Below are 15,529 nucleotides of genomic sequence, written 5' to 3' on the forward strand. Positions count from 1 at the left end.
TTTGAAAATGAGTGAGAAGCCTGAACCACAGTGAACCAGGCTGCCTTGTTAGTAATGAGTATCCTGTAAAGTCAGTACAGGCCTTGATTCCCATGCTGCTCTGATCCAGCTGCAGCCACTGAAGCTGAATGTTTGATAAACAGCTGGATAGGATGTAAGACAGCCCTGATGCAGTAAATTATTAAAAGAGCAAGGAGGAGAATTTCTGTCAATAGACCACATTCATTTCACACGTTCAGGGCATATTTCTCATAGGCGAACCTTGGTGGGAATTGATGTGCAATGTGCCTTTACTAATGACAGGCTCATTAATACTTGCCAATGACAGCAGCTGACTCCCCAGTCTCTGTCCAGGATCAATACTGCAGTAGCTGTGAAAGTGGTTGCAATTACTGCTTGAGTTATTTGCAATAATTATTCAGTTACTGTATTAAGAAGTTTCACAGACATTTGAAATAGTTTTGAATGCAACATTGGTCCAGATATGCCTTTCAAAATAAAATAAGCCAGTAGTATGTAGCTCAAAAGTGAATTTACTTGGGTAATTCCATGCACATTTCTGATTTCGCATTCAGAAATTCATTTTCTCATTTTGTAGCAATTTTAAATACTCTACATTGTTTATTATGCTGTAACACTTCCCAAAATGATGTGGACAGTTGTGTAACATACAGGTTACAACCTTGGTAGTCCTAAAATAATTACTTACTTACTCAAAGTAATCAACCTTTATTAAGCAAAGAACCAACATCCAAAACTACACTATTAAAGTTCATTGAGATCTTAGACATCTTCTGTGCCTTAATTGGTTTGCCATAGAAGTATAGATTATGTTTATGTAAGCTTCAAAACTTCTGGATCACTCCTGGCTACTGCTGATTCTCATCTCTCCCATATCTGCTCATTCCGCACAAGTTCCATTCCTAAGTAGAGAAGATTTTGTTTTCTGTCAGCTCACAGGAGCTGCAAAGTAGGTGCAAGCATTTGCCCACATCACAGACTTCACCAAGTGTAGGCAGTCAGCGACTACTCAGTCCTGGCAGCTTCCTTTTAGGAACACCTGTTTGTGGCCCTTGCAGATCTCTAAGCCCCTACACCAACCCACCTGAACCTCTCATGTGAAATTCTTGCTCTTTGAGACTTCCAAAATCAACTATAGGATGACCCACATCTGGCAACTCTGTATCCCCTTTAACCTTGCGGTGGTTGGAGGGGTGAGGGGTGTTGAGATGTGGTGGTGTTAACAGTTTCTAGTTCCTGTATTCTATATTCCTTTAAACTCACCATATTAACTGGAAAATTTGTTGTACCCCATAAATTTTTTTTTTAAATCTTAGTTAATTAAAAGGATGCCATGGTAGTGTAGTGGCTAGTGCAGTGCTATTGCATCTCAGGTGTCTTGAGTCAGAGTTCAATACCAGTATCCTCCGTAATGAGTCTCTGTATCTCCTCAACGTGGAATGCATGGGTTTTCTCTGGGTGCTCTGGTTTTCTCCCACAGTCCAAAGATGTATTGGGTAGGTTAATTGGTTTATTGTTAAATTAGGGCTAAATTGGCTAGTGCAGCTAGCTATTCCTTGCTGAATCTTTTAAATAAATAAACATTGAAAGGAGTAATATCCAACGGAATAGCTACCAATTTGACCTCACCAGTCTCAAGCCTGCTGGACTATTTGAGTTTTATTCTATTAATATTATCATCAATAATTTTGAAAGCTTTAGAGTAAAAATGCATGGTTTTCATGGAGTTGGAATCCTGAAGTTCTTTTTCTCATAGTCCAAATTATTATAACAATGATGCACTAATTATCAACGAATTCTGTTATCTAATGATTAACCAGCTGCAATATTTTGCAAACAACCAAAAGAACAATAAGCGATCTTAAGAGATCTTAAAGTAGTACTTTTTCTGCATTTACACTCATTTTCAAAAATATGCTGATGGCTTGCAATTTTTTACATAATCTTCAAATATGTTAAGTTAGACGGAGACGTAATGTAAAGACTTTTACTCCTCATGTATGTGAAGGATGTAAGTAATAAAGTCAATTCAATTCGAAAGTTCATCGGTGTGCAATTGTTTTTTTTATGTAGCCTCACCAATACCATTTTTGGTTACAGGAGACTGATTTTTTTCTATATAAAAGAAAGTGTGAGGAAGACAGGTCAGGAAGGGTGATATATCTACAGGTCAAAAAGTATATATTTTTGTTGCATTTTCAGATTTGTTATTAAAATCAGACTACAAGTCAGAAATCCAGAATCATCAGTGTAATGTTATTTCTAACTTCCTGATTGATTATCTTGGAGAAATTATTTTTACTTTACCAAAAATTTATGGGTCTGAATGACCAATGTCAACAGTTGGAGTAATGGAGGAGATAAAAATTAATATCTTCCATTTATTACAACTCTTCCAAGGGAATAGGCTAATACAGCTCATTATATCTTTCAGAAATCTTTGTAAACACATCTTGCATAGCACATTAGATATTACTTGTGTCCCCATCTAAATTGAGGAACATGTGTACAGCGAGCTAACAGAATGCCAGGGCACATTGTCAATATTTTGCATATTGTCTGTATTTTTAAAGCAATTATTCAAAGATTATTACCGATTTTTAAAAAATAAACCTATAGTGCTGTTGTGAAAAAGATGCTATTAACTGCCAGAATTTCTAGATGAACATTTCTTCAATAACATTTCCAAGAATGCTATGTAAAAGTAAAATGGAGCAATAATTTTGCTGGAATCCATTCTAGCTCTTTTGCAACTATTGAATTGCATTTATAGTATCCACTCATGTATTTTCTTTATTTGATCAGAGTCCACACTTCTAAAAAGGGGGTGGAACAGAATAGAGAGAGGGACACAGAAAGCAGATTTCCTAGGAAAACTGGTCCAGGTGTGTTGTTGAGTATTTCATGACATCCAGTCATCTTCTGTTTGTTTTATGCTTTTACCTTGTTAGATTCAAATTGACCTACTTATTTATTGCTTCTTACATTTTTCCTATATTTTATCATTTGCTTTTGATTATTTGAATTTCATTCATGTCTTTAAATGTTCAGTTTGCATTCTGCACCTGGTATAGGCAGGCACCTTTGGCACCACTGTGTCGATTCACCTGCTTAAAAAGAAGAGTATCCTGGGAGGTGTCTTCGTTTATATGGGGAGGTATTTTGTTTTTACTACAAACTATATCCTGCACTAGTTAATTGACACACTTTCTTAGAGTTAGATGCTTATTTTAGTGCCTGTTTTACTTGATACATATCATTTATATTTGCTTCTCCTTTTTTTTCCACCCTGCCTCTTGGGGGGCAATTTCTTTTTTCAGTACAGAAGGCTCTAAGGAATTATAAATGTTCATGTGTGCATGTATTTTCTATTTGAAGTGTATACCAGCTCAAAATAATTACTTCAATTAACAATAATTACATTGTTAATCTGGTTATAATTTCCATTGTATTTGGAAATGTTTATTATTTTCTTCATTGATGTTCTGCCTGAACATGCTACTTTGAAGTTCAGAGAAAATACTAAGCTATGTGATTGTCAAATAGAATTACTATGTGGCTATAAATGCTAAGTTGATTTTACACTTTGGAATTAGAATTCTTTACTGGGGGATAAGCAACCCAATTAGCTGAAACTTAAATTTTTAAAAAATTAATATAAATTATGATATAAATTGCAAGTCCTTAATGAAAACACTTTTTTTTAATCGTTATGTTTTTTCCACAATCAAAAAGGAACCATGCTACACGCTTTAAATGAAATTGGAGCAAAGGAGTTCTTCAGTTTTGAAAATTGACTGAGAACTTGCACCTTTTCAACTGAGTTTTGCCTGCTACAGGATAGGCTTCTAAAATCAGTTCTTTGTTAGAACATTCTGGATTCACTATGAATTGCTTTTTGTCTATTTTTCAGCATGTACCTTGCAGGAATTTTATGTTTTAGGCTTGGAGGCAATGAGAGAGGGAAGAGAGAAGAACTATTAAATAATGACAATTAAATAGGCAAAAATATAAGTGGTTGTGAAAGTGGTTGCAGGTGAGAGAAGGACTGGAGCTCCCAGTGAGAAAACTGTCAAGAAAACCATGTATCATGTTCAGAAGGTTACACATGCTTTATTAACAATACCATTCCAAACACCTGCAATAGGTTTGTCTCTTAGTCATTACTGTGCTTTGTCGAGTGATCTAATTAGATGTATTTTCACATAATTGCTTATCAAGGAATAAGCAATTAACCTCTGCTTAAAAGTACTCATTTTACTTCGACTGGCACTTGAGAAAGGATTTGAAAAAAACTGGTAGAGAGTTTGCCTTGTGCCATAAATGACTCCCACAACTTATCCTGTCAAGTCTCTAACTCTTTTAAATTCCAGTAGCTGCAAACCTAGCCTATCCAGCCTTTTCCCATTAGATACCTTATCCATTCTAGGTTTTGACATTGACCAAATTGCTGCCAGTGAATTCTTTATCTTGAATGTACCAATTCTGTACACTTATGATGATTTCCACTTGCACATTAGGGTATTTTGTTAGTTTTCTTAATTACACTGGACAACAAAGATTTTGCTTCCAGAATTCTTTTTAGTGAGTCGTATGGATTTTGGGCTGCGGATCATGAAAATCACCATTACATTTCCCTATTGGGGACCATTCTGTTAAAATTGCCTAAATTTGTTATTTCAATTCATAATTCAAGTCAATTAAAGTGTTACACATGATGTAAGCCGAAAAGTTTTCTATCTTGTCCAGGCAATCCTGAACATGCTTAGGCGTGGGGTGGGGAGGGGAGGTGGGGGGATGCTGCTTGGCAAGACAGGTTTTAGAAAGGCTACAAATTTCCGAGAAAGATTTTGATATTTGAGACAGATGTTTCCTAGAATAACTGATGTCAAGTTTAAGGAAGGCATTTTTACTGGTCCACTAATCAAAGAGATCAAAAAATGACAAGCAAGTTGAAGAACTTCTAGTGGGACCAGAGAAAATCGCATGGAAGGCTTTCAAGGAATGTTGAAAATACTCTTGGTAACTACAGAGCACCAAATTACATGCAGCCGGTTGACAACATGCTTCAAGGATACAAAACCATGAATTACAACATGTCACTAAAGATTCATTTTCTGCATTCCAATGTAGACTTTTTCCTTGCAAATCTTGGTGCTGTCAGTAATAAGCATCGTGAAAGGTTTCACCAGGACATTACCGTCATGGAGAATCCGTATCAGGGAAACTTCAATCCATCAATGCTGGTCAGACATTTAAGCAAGAAGCTTCAGACACTGAGGATAAATGAAAATCATCAACAAAACCATTTTAGCATAGTTGAATTATTGCAAAACGTCAGCACATTTTGCAATTAAATACATTATATCTAATAAAAGTTAATTTCTTATTTCTCAAAATTCCTACATGATACAAGTAGTCTGAAATTAGATTTGTTTTCAGCTTCAAGCAGCCTATCATAACAAAAATTCTGAAGAAACAACACTTTTGAAAAAAATTTCTTGTCCAGTTAGTTATACCTGTTTATTAGCCTTTTGTGAAACATCCACTAGAATACTCAAATTCCTCTGCTTTTCAGCTCTGTGTTTTCTCACCACTTAGATAATGCTTTTCTAATGTCAAAATGGACATTTCCATATTTTCCCATACAGCACTCCATTAGCAAGATCTTTGTCCATGAACCAGTTTACATCCCTTTGAAACTTGTTTGTCTTCTGCACAACTACTGTATTTTTCCTATTTGTCTTGTCATCACTGAACAGGTTTTGTTGTCTACATTCATTTATGTATAATATAGAGCAATATGACACAGAAACAGACCCTTCGGCCCAGATGATCCATTCTGACCTTGATGTCTCTATGCCAGGGTTCCCAACCTTTTCTGTGCCGTGGATCCTTACCATTAACCGAGGGGACCATGTTGGGAGCCCCTGATCTATGCTAATCCAATTTGCCTGTGTCATTGCGATTAACTGGAAACTCATACTTCCTCCCCAATCATATTTTCTTTACTTGTACACAAGGAGAAACCATGGCCCCTGTAACCATATTCTGAAGTCTGAATGGAGAAATGCTGTTTTTATACAGAAATATGATAATCGATCCAGCCCAAGCAAATCAACTGTGTATGTTCAAATTCCTTACTTTCAAGATTAATTGCTGTTCAGAATACAGATGTTAAAAATCAATAGAAATTACAAGCTAACAACTAATGATACTTTGAAGTTAGTAATTGTCCCTTAGTTGGTGTGTATGCCCCTTGCATCCATCTGTTATATTCTTATTTTGTGCCAGTAAGCTAATTTGCTCTGGTAACTTGCTGTAAAGAGGGAAGCTATGCTCTTCAAAGACCTCTCTTGCTTGGGCTGTCAGCACTCGATCTGCAATCTGTCTTTGCCTGGACATTGTTAACCCTTGTGTGGCTGCAACTTGCACACCTGCTTTTGGCCTGTCTTCCTCCTTTCCTATCTAAGTACTGGTCTAAGTGACTTTCTAAATTGTAATTATATCTCCAGTAAAGCCCACCTTTTTGGGCAACATCCAGGTGAATCTCTTCTGTGCTCGTTCTATCACTGCCAAATCTATCCTGTAGTGTGGCAACCAGTATAGTTCACAGTACCCCAAGTGCAGTATGACTAATTTTGAATCTAGACTGAGTTGTAGAACAGTAATCAAACTGGGATTTTGCTGAATTATTGGAATTGTTTTTTATCAGTTGCAGAATGTAACAAAATCCCTTGTGGAATTTCTATGACACACAGATTTTTATTCTGATGCATGATTGGATTTACTGTAGCTTTTCAATGCTCTTATTAGTTACGTATTTCATCTTGGCCTTTAATTCTGTGATCTACTGATGGTCAGTCATTACTGCTGAATCAACCTAGTCTTAAGCTCTGAGATGCACAGATATCATTTCTGTATTTTACTTGAACAAAACTTGAGGGATTATTAATTCAATTTTATTTTTGTGTTGGTTTTTAAAGGAGTATGTCCAGGAAAAGTGCCGAAAACAAAGTCAAACGTTACGACACGCTGAGGAAACAGCACTCCATTGGGTGAATGGAGCTGCATAGTTGTATAACAGTTGTTAAGTCTTTCAGTAAAATATGCTAAAATGAAATATTGTTACTCTATTTGAAGAAATTTTGCAAGTGTCAAACTTACTAAATTCTCATTAAATAAATGTTAACAATTCTGTACCTCACAAACTGGAAAAGGTCATGCACTCCAAGAATTTAATCAAAGTGCGTCGTTAACAGCTAAATGATCTTGTTTCTTGCACTGATTTTATATATTTGTGTTCAACTGAAGAGGGACTGTTGTTAGAAATAGTATCTCAAATGTATTGTCTAAATTAACCTTTCTCTTTCTGAACATTTAAAATACAGCTGTGAATTTACTCTTGAAATGCATTGCTACGTTTAAGTATTAACTTACAGGTTAATTCAGCCAAAACTCTGTAAAATATTCCATTGTAATATATGCATTACTTACTTTTAATTATCAAAGCATGCACTTGAGAAAATCTTGTCATTTGTTTCTTAAGCATTATGATGAATTCTCACCCAGCTAACTAAAAGACCGTGAGTGTGAAAGATACCATTTTTGGTTAATGCAAATGAATTTTTCTTGGTTATATAAATAACCTATTATTTATGTTCAAATCACATTTTGTTGCCAATTTTATTTTTATAATATTTCAATTATGTATTTATGTTGCGCATGTTGCAAAATAAAATGTTTCATTATTATTTGAATTTGAAGTCTGAAATAAAATACTTAGATTTTTGAACCCAAGTTTTTAAAGTCAAGATTGTACTGACTCAATTTCTGCTTGCTTATCACAATTATACACAGAAAACTTTTAAAGAAACACTGACCTTCAAGCAAAAGTTCCCTCTTTTTTGCAGGTGCGAGCTTGCAATGTGGAATTAATGGTTTTGTCCTTGTGTAATTTTGATAGTTCAAGATTCCTAATTTTTACTCCAGATCCAAAAAAACAAAAGATAAAGAACACAATAATGATAAATTTTAAAAACACAATAAATATAAATAGTTAAGATAGCTTACAGTATTGTATATCCATAAAGTGACACTGGGCACAAGAGCGTCTGTACATAAGATGACCGAGGAAACGATAAAATAGTGGTGTTGGAGGGTGGGTTAGTGGGAAGAGATGTTGATCAGTCTTACTGCTGGGGGAATATAACTTTGAATATGGTGGTCTTGGTGTGGGTGCTATATAGCTTCCTCCCTGATGGGAGTGAGACAAGCAGTCCATTAGCAGGATAATCATTCATGATGTTACTGGCTCTTTTCTGGCACCTTTTTGTGTTTGTATATGTCCTTGGTGGGTAGACTGATGCTGATTATGCATTGGATAGTTTCAACTGCCCTTTGTCGAGCCTTGCAATGAATCCACACGTTTGGATGATCTCTGCTGTGCATTTGTAGAAGGACGTTAGTATAGATGTGTGTAGTTCAGTTATTTTGAGCCTTCTTATAAAGTAGTGGTGTTGGTTAGCTTTCCTGATGGTGTAGAATGTGTTCTGGAACCATGAGAAGTTGTGCAAGATGTGCACTCCAAATAATTTGAGACTACTTGTAGTTTCTACTGCTGTGCCACTGATGTAGAGAAGGCTGTGAGTGTTGTGAGTTCCCCTGAAGTAAATAGCCACCAGGCCACAAGCTCTTTCACCTCCTCTCTGTAGGCTGACTCGTTTTTGGTGATGAGCCCCATCACTGTCATGAACTTGACAATGTGATTACTTGATTACTTGGGTTTTTGGCCATGCAGTCATGTGTGAGCAGAATGTACAGCAATGGGCTCAGCACACAGCCCTGGGGGACACTCGTGTTGAGAATGATTGGAAGAGAAGAGCAATTGTACCTCCTGACTGAGGTCTGTTGGCTAGTAAGTGCAACACCCAGTTGCACAATGGTGTATTTAGATTGAGGAGTAGGGGTTTGTTCACCAAAGTCTGTGTGACATTAGTTTTGAATGCTGAACTGAAACCTAAAACCAGCATTCTGAAAAATGTCCTTGTCTTTTAAGTGTGTCAGGAGCAGGTGCATGACAGATACTATGGCACCTGTCATAGAGCAGTTCTGAAAGTAAACATATTGTTGAGTGTCCAATGTTAAATCTAGATTTGATGACAAAATTTGTTTTAAAGTGGGTGCATCCATGCCGATGGCAATCATTGAGTGGAATCTTGATGTTTTTTGTGATCTTAGCCAATTGGCATCAGCTTACATTTGCATTGCGATTTGACTGGTATCGGATGGCTACTATAGAACAAGACCTAACAGTTACTGTAAGGAAATGCTTTTAGAAAATCTCACAGATTGGGTAATTGCCTAACAGCACATTTGCTTTCAGTCTGCGGCAATAGTTATGAGCTTGCCACACTCACTCTTACATATTCTGTACTGTCATAGTGAGGCCCAAAACAAGCTTGGGAAATAGCAGCACATTTTCTGTTGAGTACATAGCATGTTTTTGGACCTGTATTGAATTCCACAACTTCAGAAAATGTGATTTCTCAGAATGTATCAGTTCTCTTCATCTTTCTAGGAATGAAGGAGCCTGAGCAGCTGGGCTTATCCTGCTCTGCATTTCTCGATTCCCACATTCCTTTGTCCTGATTATTTTGTCTGTGTCAAATGAATAGTCTCTAATGTGAAATGTTTCTCTTCCTAGTGATATGGCCTGACACAACTGAATTTTTTTTATTTTTGGATTTTCACTCACCTATGTTTTTGCTCTCTAATTGCCCCCATTCACTCACCAGATAAACTTGGTTACAACTTAATCCCCTGGCTTTAAACAATCAGAGACATCTCCCTCCTGTTTTACTAGCTGCTTTTCAGTTTCAGTATCTCTAACTTTGTGTTCACACTCTCTTCCTACAAACTGGCCTGCCCTTACAAGTATATTCAGCATTTTCTATTTTAGTTTTGCATTTTTCCACTATTTGCAAGTACAGCATTTTGCTCATCTTGCAATGTCTAGAGATTTTATCTTTATTATCTGTTCTGCAATTCCAGTTTGAGATGAATTACCTTCAGTTTTTTTTCTCCTGTTTACATTTATCATGAACCTGCTCTTCAAGTTTCTATATGTTTGCTGAGAGGTAGTTTTCATTGGCTCTCAATCGGGGTGGTTTAATCTGTTCATGAATGTGGTGAACTGAATTAGCAAATCTGCAGATTACACCAAGATGGGGATGTAGTAGACAGTGAGGAAGGGCATCATAGCTTGCAGAGTGATCTGGACCAGCTAGGAAAATTGGCTGAAAAAAGGCAGATGGAATTTAATGCAAACAAGTGAGAAGTGTTGCACCTTGGGAGGACAAACATGACTAGTGCATTGACTAGAAGATCACTGAGGATCACAGTAGAACAAAAGGACAAGGGAATACAAATCTTCAATGCCTTCAACTAACATCACAAGTAGATGGGATAGTAAAAAGAGCTCTTGACATATTGACCTTCAGAAATCAAAGTATAAAGTGCAGGAGTTGGTATGTAATGTTGAAGTTGTATAAGGTTTTGGTGAAGCCAAATTTGAGTTTTCTGTGCAGTTCTCGTTGACTACCAACAGGATAGACATCAAGCTTGAAAGAGTTGAGAAAATTTACATGTATGTTGCTGTGACTTGAAGGCCTGAGTTACAGGGAAATGTAGAATAGGTTAGGACGTAGTTTGCTGGAACACAGGAGAATGAGGGGAGATCCTATAGTCCAAAGTAAATTGTTTATTGAGGTACATTTACTCTATCACATACTACCTAGAGATTCAATTTTTGCACATATTTATAGGGAAAAATACAATAGAATTAACAATAAATATACATAAACAGACAGTGACTAACAACCAATGCACCAAAGAAGACAAACAACAAAAAATTAAAAAAAATAAAGAGTCCATGAGTTGTAATGTCCTTGAGAGATTATAGAATCACTTCTGAGTAATAGTGATCCACGCTGGTTCAGGAGCCTGATAATTGTTGGGTAATGACTATTCCTGAACCTGATGATATTGGACCTAAGGCTTCTGTACATCTGACCAGATGGTAGTAGTTTGCTACCTGAGGCAAATTAAAGTGGATAAATCCCCAGGGCCTGACAAGGTGTTCCCTCGGACTCCTCAGGAGGCATTTGCAGAAATTGCCAGGGTCCTAGCACAGATATTTTAAACATCCTTTGTAACAGGAGAGATACCAGAGTATTGGTGGAGAGCCAATGTTTTTCTGCTGTTTAAAAAAGGATCTAAACCAGTGATTCCCAATGATTGTGATTACGTGTACTATGGGGGGCATTAGGGGAAATAGAAGTCGTCGGAGTACGTTCAAGATTCTTGGGGGTGGGGTGGTAAGTGGCACCCTAACTTGAGGCACAAGACCTGACTGACAATTAGTAGAGCAGGCACTCTCAAAAAAAAAATGAAGCACTGGAACACTGAAAGGACCATAGCTCTGCAGATGGTGAGCACTCATTGGCACAATGCGTCTGAAACTTGACAACTCATTGGACCTTACCAACCTAACAGACGTTATTAGGGATGCAGCCAGGGTGTCCAACAGTTGCCCTGGTCTCGTGGCTTGGAACAAGTTCATGCAATTTAACAGTTGTTAAGTCAAGTACACCCTCTCAACTTTCTCTATAGATCTATAGAAAGAAAACAGGTCATGCAATGATTTGGCGTTGGTCAGAACCAAAGGGTGAAGTAGTACCAAACAGTGAACCTGCTAACCCTGAGGATTCCTCATGAGGTGTTCAAAGAAATTCTCCTTTAAAATTAAAAATAAATAAATATCATTGGAGAATCAATCTATGACAAGCTCAAAACGTGCATTGAGGATATAGGTATTCCGATTAGGAACATGATTTCTTGTGCCATGCTAGTTTAGTGGCAGCTATGAAAAAATAATTTCCAAGTATGTTTGCAATCCATTGTGTAATTTGTCCTTAATATCTTGCAGCCAAATACCTCAGCTGATTTTTTTAAGCATGATTCTTGTAATATCTGCTATCAACAAAATCAAAGCTCATTCATAAAGCTCCCACTGCTAAACAAATGCTCTTCATGGCATGCATCTCAAACAGCTTTTGACAAACAAGTCCAACTCCTGGCCTTCACGTGTGGCATAGTTCTTATGCCTGGCAGAGGTGTTCTCACTGAGAGGAGACGGGGTAAAGGCGGGCCACTGGTGCCTTAAAACCAGTTGCTCCAGGCAGATGGGAGCTCATCTAGGAGAGGGAAAACTCTGATTTCAAACCTTCACTGCCTTGCGACTATACCCGCTCAAGGGAAAGGTTTTAGGTGTAAACCCCGAGGAAAAATCCGGAGTCAGAGTCCTGAAGGCGGCTGACTGTTGTACCCAGCACAGCATGGCAACTCCTGCGATGCTGCTGGCACTAAACTTTATCGACTTCTGTCGTTCCTTTGAACCTGCCATCAGCATGGGGGGTGGGGGGGAGGTCCCACTGCATGGGCAACAGACAAATCTCCATATCAATTCTGCCCTGGCTTGCGCCCTGGAGAAGCCACTCTCAGTGACTACCAGAGCCATGGTGGACCATGACCGACGGAGGCCACATATATGCCAAAATGATGATGAAGAGTTTGAATTATTGCTTCTTCACACTGAAGTGTGTTGGCTGACAAAAGGCTGCTGCTTAAAATGCTTCTGTGATCTTTTTGACACTGTGGTTGAATTTTTGTTCAAAGTTGACAAGAGCTTGGGAAACAAGATTGAACTTTTACTTGGAGATGTGGCATACCTAGCTGATCTGTATGACAAAATGAACATTCCACGTATGAAAATGTAGCATGAGAACTTCAATTTAATCCAGGCAAAAAGTGCAGTCTCAACTTTTCTTGGAAAATTGGAAATATATAAGCAAAACATTGGGAGAAGAATGTTCTCACAGTTTCCCTTCATGAAAAATATGGCACTCTGTTTTGGTGATTTGCAAGTGTACTGCTTAAATCTACAATCACTGAAGAAGGAATTTCAGAATTGATTCAAGGATTTGAACAATTTGGATATTCCAGACTAGGTAACTAACCCATTTATTTGCAAGGCAGAAAACAGAAAGAAAGCTTGCAAGAAGAAATTATTGAACTTCAGAACGATGAAGAAGCAAAAATGCTTTTCAAAAATGTCGGCTTTAGTGGTATGTGGCTACACTGTCATACAAAGTTTCCTCATCTTTGGAGAAGAGCCAATCTGCTCCTCATTACATTCCATCCTCCTACCTTGTTGAAAGAGGCTTCAGTGCACTGAACCACATACAGGACTCACAAACAACTGAAACTGCTTGGACATTATTATGCGTGAGGAATTAAGGCTTTTGCTGTCACAACTTGAACCAAGTATTTCAACCCTTGCTAAAAACCATCAAGCTCAAGGATCACATTGATAGCGAAGCTTCAGTACAGTGCAAGCAATTTTTATTTTAACACCAATACATCATCTGAAGTATCATCCCAGATTGTCTGGGATGCCATGAAAGCATATCTGAGGGGTCAAATAATCTCTTACACAGCAAATCTCAACAGAAGGTCCTGTGCAGATCGATTAGACCTCATTAACCAGATTAAAACATTGGATCAACTGTATGCTCAAACTAAGAACCCTGAACTATACAAGAAGCGTGTAGAACTCCAAACTAAATTTAATCTTCTGTCTACTCAACCTGTCGAACGCCAACTTCTCGAAAGCAAGAGTCGCTTTTACATTCATGGTGATAAGTCTGGTAAATTTCTAGCCAATCAGCTGAGGTGTTCCAAAGCCAAACAACATATTACAAAGATCCGGAAGGAGAATGGAGACTTTACATTGGATCACTTAGAAATTAATGACGCATTTAAAAATTTCTATTCTCGGCTTTATTCCTCTGAATCTTTGAATGACAATATCTCTGTTGATCAATTTTTAAATAATCTGAATATTCCTTCACTTTCATCTGATTTTAAAGCCAAACTTAATGCACCTGTATCATCAGAAGAAATATCTTTTGCAATTTCTGCACTATCCTCAGGGAAATCTCCTGGACCTGATGGGTTCCCTGTAGAATTTTATAAATCATTCTCTTCACTTCTTTCTCCTCAGTTACTCTCAGTATTATCTGACTCGTTTAATTATGGCAAATTGCCACCCTCTTTTAATGAGGCATCTATTATTCTTCTATTAAAAAAGGGTAAAGACCCAACAGAGTGTTCCTCGTATAGGCCGATTTCTTTGCTCAATGTTGATGTAAAGATCTTGGCTAAAGTTTTGGCTTATAGATTAGAAACCATTATTTCTGTTATTTCTGATGACCAATCAGGTTTTATTAAAAATCGTCCCCCTTTTTTTAACATTCGATGTTTATTTAATCTTTTATATTCACCTCCAACTGGGATTCCTGAATGTGTTATTTCCCTCGATGCGGAGAAAGCATTTGATCGTACAGAGTGGAACTACCTTTTTGCAGTCTTAGAAAAATTTGACCTCGGTCAAAGTTTCATCTCTTGGATCAAATTGCTGTACTTGTGTCCTACTGCCTCTGTTTTAACTAATTTTCAGAAATCCCAGGTATTTAATCTCAAACGTGGCACCCGTCAGGGATGCCCCTTAAGTCCCTTTCTCTTTGATTTAGCTATAGAACCTTTGGCGATAGCATTTCGAAATTGTCCTGAATTGACCAGGATTTGGAGAGGGGGTGTTGAGTGTAACGTTTCTCTTTATGCTGATGACTTATTACTCTTTCTCTCAAATCCGTCTACATCCTTACCTCCAATGTTTTCACTTCTTGATCAGTTTAGCCAGATCTCTGGCTATAAACTTAATTTACATAAGAGCGAACTTTTCCCAATTAATAAAAAAGCACAAGAATTAACATTTCGTGATCTCCCTTTTAAAGTAGTCCATAGCCAATTTACTTATCTTGGGATTACAGTCACAAGGAAGTTTAAAGATCTCTTTCGTGAAAACGTTGTCAATCTTTCATATACTATAAAACAGAGTCTGATACAATGGTCCCATCTATCTATGTCTTTGGTAGGTCGTATTAATGTTGTTAAAATGTATGTTCTCCCTAAATTTTTATACTTATTTCAATAAATCCCAATTTTTATTCCTAAATCTTTTTTTGATTCCTTAGACTCTATTATTTTGTCATATCTGTGGAAGAATAAGCGCTCTAGAATTAATAAAATCCATCTCCAAAAACCTAAAAAAGAGGGTGGCATGGTTTTACCTAACTTTCGTTTATATTATTGGGCAGCCAATATACGTTGTGCTACCTTTTGGTCTTTCTTCCATGGCCAACCCGACTGCCCTAATTGGGTGGCAATGGAGTTGAGCTCCACTAAAGAATTATCTATCTCTGCACTTATTGGCTCTGCACTCCCTAGTAGTTTGTCCAGATTAATAGCTAATCCTCTTGTTAGGCACACTTTGTGTATATGGGCTCAGTTTAGGAAATTCTATGGTTTCCATGGTTTTTCTATT

At 37.3% G+C, this 15,529-nt stretch overlaps 1 protein-coding gene across 12 annotated transcripts in view; it reads left to right on the plus strand.

Annotated features, from left to right (window-relative positions):
* LOC132399231 (centriolar coiled-coil protein of 110 kDa-like) overlaps nucleotides 1–7,815 on the plus strand; it is a 52,431-nt gene extending 44,616 nt beyond the window's left edge. For 4 of the 12 annotated variants that reach the window (XM_059979399.1, XM_059979400.1, XM_059979401.1 and 1 more), the window contains 2 exons: nucleotides 6,045–6,146; nucleotides 7,008–7,815. In XM_059979399.1, the coding sequence (XP_059835382.1) occupies nucleotides 6,045–6,146; nucleotides 7,008–7,083 (178 nt within the window). In that variant the 3' untranslated portion in view covers nucleotides 7,084–7,815. Of the gene's footprint in view, nucleotides 1–2,826; nucleotides 2,907–3,072; nucleotides 3,179–6,044 lie in introns of all 12 variants that reach the window. The other 8 variants (XR_009513916.1, XM_059979405.1, XR_009513914.1 and 5 more) reach the window with 7 other exon arrangements.
* The last annotated feature ends 7,714 nt before the right edge of the window (nucleotides 7,816–15,529 follow it).

This window comes from Hypanus sabinus, chromosome 9, assembly GCF_030144855.1.
Source record: "Hypanus sabinus isolate sHypSab1 chromosome 9, sHypSab1.hap1, whole genome shotgun sequence".
Taxonomy (NCBI): Eukaryota; Metazoa; Chordata; class Chondrichthyes; order Myliobatiformes; family Dasyatidae; genus Hypanus; species Hypanus sabinus.